We start from the raw sequence: 5,115 nt of genomic DNA, 5'->3' as shown, positions 1-5,115 counted from the left end.
CGGCCAAGGGCTGACGGCCAAGGGGCCCCGAGCGGGAGGAGCCAGGAGGAGTGGGGGAGGCCGTCCGAATCCCTAGGTTCTCCAGGGTGGCACCGTGAGCAGTTCCGCTGCAAACATCTGACGGTTTTCAAGACAAGGGAAGAAGGACCCCCAGGCGGATCAGAGATTGCCAGGGCTGCCCCGAGGTCTCCAAAGGGGTGCCAGACATGCCGCCCTAGCAGCGCCGAGCGGGCTGGCTAGTGATGCTGCGTGACCACGCCCCCGCCCAGACCCCACGTGGACCCCCAAGGCCAAGGGGAGCAGGGGAGAGAGGACGGAGGTCAGGAAGAACACTGGCAGCGAGGGAGACAGGGAGGCCGATAGGTGAGGCACTCAGAGCTGAAGTCCCTCCTAGGCTGAAACCTCTCGTGTGCAGTTCTGATCCAAACTTCTTACCGGCAAGAGGGAGCGAGCAGATGGCAAAAGCTCACACTGTGTGCTGGTCACACACCCAGGTTCTCCCCAGGCCCGGGGGCCCACAGGCATGACTTACCTTGTAGGGCGAGATGTGCGTGTCCGGTGGGAAGGCCAGCATGCCCATGACCTGGCGGACCTCGTCCAGCTGGCTCCCTTCGGCCTGACTGAAGTGCTTTCTCGCATGTCTAGAAAACATTTCGGGTCATCTGAGTTTGCCTTTTTACCTTCAAGAAGCTATGTGCAGCACATGCCAGAGCCTCAGTACCAAGTAAGCCCCACCTCATGTGACCTGGCCCAGGGTCTGCCACAGCTCAGCTCAGCGAGGGCCCCCCTCCTCAAGGGGAACAGGGAGGGGGACGAGGCATGAGGCACCAAGCACAGAACCCCATGCAGAAAACACCCAGAGGCAGTGGCCCAAGCCCTTCCAAGTGACCCTGGTGGCCGTGAACCCAAACCCCAACGACACAGCCCTGGGAGGACCCAGAGACAGTCTGGTTCTCCCAGTGCTGCAATAAGTCCCCATCCAACTCTCAGAGACACAGAGCCCACCCCCTACCCCTGGGGTGCACAGATCGGGCCTTCCTGCACTGCCTGCACCTGAGGGGGAACCCATGCTCCCATACCCGCATACCAGCCTCCTTCCCAAAGGCTCCCCCTGCCCACCCCAGGGCCAGCACCGTTCTGGGGCGGGTGGAGACAGCCGTAGAACCAGGGGCCCTGAGTCCACATGTTAAGTTGGCCTCATGCTCTGTCCAGTCAGGGCAGACCTGCTGGACACTCCACACTTCACCCCCCAGAGCCCAGAAGGCCTGCCCCATGAAGTCAAGGAGGCCGTCTGCCCCCTCTCCACATACCTCACGGCGTCTAGTCTCTTGTTCTGCCGGATGAGCTCAATGAACTCCTGAATCCTCAGGCTGAACTCCAGGCAACTCTGGGGGTAAAGACAAGACCAGGCTTGGGGAGGGTCGCCACAGAGCCATGCCCATAGGCTGACCCCTCCAGACCAGCTGGACACTGCACACTCCACCAAGGAAGCTTAGAGCCACCGGGGGAGGTGGGTCTGATACCCAAACCGTAACTTCAGCCTGCAGTCAACGCTCTCCTGGCTCTGACGGCACGTGGGCCCAGCGCTCCTCCCGCAGCAGGCCCTGAGCGCGTACCCACCAGCCAGGCTTGGGAACGAGTCACCGGGAGGAGGCTGCAGGCCGTCAGCAGTTTGGAGGGCGTGAGACATGACTTCCCATGTGAAGCAAGGGAGCCCAAGAAGACAAGTTTCCACCCCCTTTACGAGGACCAAGCAGCTCTCTGGATTCTGTCTCAGGGTTGTAAAGGCATAAAAACATGGGGATGTGCCCTCAGAGCCTCAGATGGCCTGAGAACCCCGTGTGGCACATTCCACCCCGACCTGCTCTGGGAGAGGGAGGCCAGCCCCGGTGGGAGGCCAACGCTGGTGGGAGGAGAGGCTGCTGGGAGGTGGCGCCTCACAGAGGAGCGTGAGCGGGAGCAACGCACGCGGAGCCGGAGAGAGAAACCAGGTCCCTGAGCAGGGACGCGGGGTGGGGATGAGGAGGGGACAGTCTGCAGAGACGCCTGGGGAGAATGTTCCAGGCAGAGGAAGAGCCAGGTCAAAGGCCTTGGGGGGGTGGGCGGGACCAGGAGGAGCGCAGCGCTGCTGAGCCGTCCGAGCACGCGGCGGAAGCCCCAGGATTTGCAGAGGTCGCGAGTCTGGGGCAGCGGCTGCTGGAGGACGCACTGCTGTGCAGTCAGCTGCGTGTCTGACAGGCACCTGTGCAAACACGGCACGTGCGGTTCTGAGGGGGCGCCAGCAGGGTGTGCCACCCGCAGGGTCATTTGTACGGCAGGCCAAATGCTAACTCTGCAACCGCAGCAATGTCAGTCCAACTTGGGTTCAAACTCTTGTGGCTGGGGATGGGGGAAGGCAGGCAAAGTTAACCTTTGTAGCCTAAGATGAAAAACTGGATTATTTTACAAAGATGATAATTTAGAAAACACTAGGTATTTCCAACCAGAAACGGATATGTAGAATTAAGAGAACAAGAGAAAAATCTCTGCGTTTTCCACCTCATTTGCCATTTTGCTTTCCACAGTACCTGGATCACAAGATGACGTGGACACATAGTCTACAAGGCAAGTCCGTCAGTCAACCCCAAACGTCTAACCCTTACGCTCACGTTTACCAGTCATGTGGACTGTTCCCACCCGAGCCTCCAAGCGTGTGCACGGGCATTCTGATGAAGCAGCTCAGCCAGGCCCCTGGGAGGGCGCCCTCCACCAAGCCCCAGCCCTGTTCCACGGACACGAGGGTGCAGCACTGGCCGATGGGACCTACCTTGGGGCCCACCCGGCTGTCAGAGGCAAAGCTGCAGGGAGCCACCTACCTGGTGCCCAACACGTCCACACCATAGGTGCTCAGAGCAAAGCGTGTTTCCCTGCCCCAGGCCCTCCTCCCCTGCCCTCTGTACCAAGGCGGCAGTCTGTCCTGACCCCCAACTGGATGGAGCCGGTGCCATGTGCTGAGCGGCAGCACAAACCAGCCCCAGTGATGAGTTTCCTTCCAAGGCCAGACCAGCAGGAGGCAAGGGGCAGAGAGCAGTGAGGAGATGCCCTGCCTGCCTCCCCAGGGCACCAGATGATCGCCGCTTCTGTATTCAGGGGACGCCAGGGGCTCTACCGGCAACAGGAAGCCACCAGGTGGGCATTCCAGACGGACGTCATGGTAAACTCCCCACGACTGACATGTTTAAACACGTTCCACTATTGTAACAGCTCTGCTCTAGCAGGTTACCTTCCAGACAAATACATGTGTACCAAAACCTAGGTACTCAGACTCAAACGTAAAATACCACGATTCCAGGTGATCACGCCAAGCACAGAGGGCTGAACACACCCTTCCCGTGCTAGCTGGGAGGGCCTGGAGCAGTCACGTTTGTGACTTCATTCGGCTGTCCCGACACGCAGCACACGCGTGTTCTTGCTTCGGCTGTCCTTAAGCATCTGGAGACAGGAATCAACTCAACAGATATTCACCCATCACCTTACAAGTTTTTTCCAGCTACGGGAGACTTGGTCTGAAAGTTTCTTTTCTTGCCTAGAGTCTCACGACAGATGCGAGGGATCCATGGTCGTCGGGCATGGCCCCCCCCCGCCCCGGCGTCTGTCCCCTCCCTGGCCTGCGTGTGTGAGCTCATGCGTGTATGCACACATGAAGCACGCTGTCTGGGCACTCTAGGGCCCCACTCTGTTCAGCTGACATTTTATAACAAGCACGTTCTCAGGTCATTAGCTGGTCTTCCCAACGCATTTTGGGATGGCTAGTTACGCTCTCTCCAGTTAAACGGCCAGGTGACGTGGATCCGGCCGCCCGCCCTCCCGCTCCCACAGCGGCTGCGCGGCCCCGCCTGGACCCGGCTGTGCGGCTGTGCCCTCGCCAAGCAGCAGTGTTGACTGGAGGTAGCAGGGCTTGCAGAAACCACCTGTCAGGATGGGGGCCTGCTTTCCTTCTGACCTGGTTCCCACCGTGCGGCACAGCTGTGGGGGCTGGAGCAGGAGAGCAGGGTGAGTGTTACATACCAATTCTGGCTTTCCTTTTATGGTTTCCATACCAAGATCCTCACTCTCTTTAGGGGAGCCACTGGCCACTCTACTTTTCCGTCCCGTCTTCGCGTCGTGCTCGCTTTGGCGGCCCTGAGTGGCAGAGAGCGTCACCCTTGGCTGGTGACTATGTGCACACAACAAGCTCAACCGGGGAGAGGTTAAAGGCGCTCGGTTTAGAAAACAGAAAACAAACAGTTTTTCTAATGGAGGCAGGGGAAGGTTAATAGAAGTTAAACATTTCTGCAAGCCCCAGGTGACAACACCTTTCAGTAAGCATGTTTAGATTCTCTAAGTCATGATTAAGTATCTGTTCTGAAAGCTGCTGTGGGTCTCAAGAAAAGCTGTACTGGAGAGGATCCCAGCCTAGAACTCTGCACCATTGCAGGTGGACAGCACTTCCGGACCGGGCTTTCCTGCATCGGTGACTGGGGGGTCGGGGGGCAGGACGGACCCAGCAGCGGGTGGCTAACAAGCTGAGCACACGCGGGCAGTCGGCACCTCGCTCCTTCAGAACCCCATGCTCAGAACACTTGTCCAAACCATAATGCAGAAGTGGGTGCACTTTTTAGGGATTTTTACCTCAAACCCAAACACCATGACCAAAAAATAACCCCGAACTCACACCAAACCCAACAACCCCCGTCTCAACCAGAAGCACAGAACTCTGAACCAACAGGTGCAGGCGCGTTGGTTGTGGGCAGGTGCTTGCCCCGCCCAGAGCACCCCCCCTCCCCCCCCCGGCCCCCCCCCCCCCACAGCCCCATCCCGGGTGCCCGCACACCTTCATCTTGCGCAGCCGGGACTTGTTGTCGTGACACCAGGCCAGGCAGGTGGCCGTCTCCCGCCTCTCCAGGGACTCCTCCACTTCTTTGGCCGTCAGGAACATCTCAATGTTCACTAAGTCCTTAGGGGAAAGAAGCGGTGCGTGCTCAGAGCACTGGATACCCGGAACCCAGCCCCAAGTCCACTGATGCCCCCCCTGCCCCAGCACACTGCACCCGGCCAGCTCCGGGGCTCCCTCCCTGAGCGCCCTGCCCCGCCCCA

At 59.4% G+C, this 5,115-nt stretch overlaps 1 protein-coding gene across 10 annotated transcripts in view; it reads right to left on the bottom strand.

Annotated features, from left to right (window-relative positions):
• The window catches only part of MAEA (macrophage erythroblast attacher, E3 ubiquitin ligase), a 33,905-nt gene that overhangs the window by 4,258 nt on the left and 24,532 nt on the right, over positions 1–5,115 (bottom strand). For 3 of the 10 annotated variants that reach the window (XR_003211237.2, XM_025886960.2, XM_025886956.2), the window contains 4 exons: positions 4,853–4,975; positions 4,048–4,161; positions 1,311–1,387; positions 533–641 (listed from right to left, as the gene is read on the bottom strand). Coding sequence is in view for 8 of the 10 variants with exons in the window: in XM_025886960.2 (XP_025742745.1) it covers positions 533–641; positions 1,311–1,387; positions 4,048–4,161; positions 4,853–4,975 (423 nt within the window). In the remaining 2 variants the exon portion in view is untranslated. The other 7 variants (XM_025886962.2, XM_025886957.2, XM_025886963.2 and 4 more) reach the window with 6 other exon arrangements.

Source organism: Callorhinus ursinus, unplaced genomic scaffold (genome assembly GCF_003265705.2).
Source record: "Callorhinus ursinus isolate GAN/ISIS: 27379988/994484 unplaced genomic scaffold, GSC_fseal_2.0 scaffold4, whole genome shotgun sequence".
Lineage (NCBI taxonomy): Eukaryota > Metazoa > Chordata > Mammalia > Carnivora > Otariidae > Callorhinus > Callorhinus ursinus.
The sequence above is the reverse complement of the archived record's forward strand: the minus strand, read 5'-3'. Positions and strand labels throughout refer to the sequence as shown.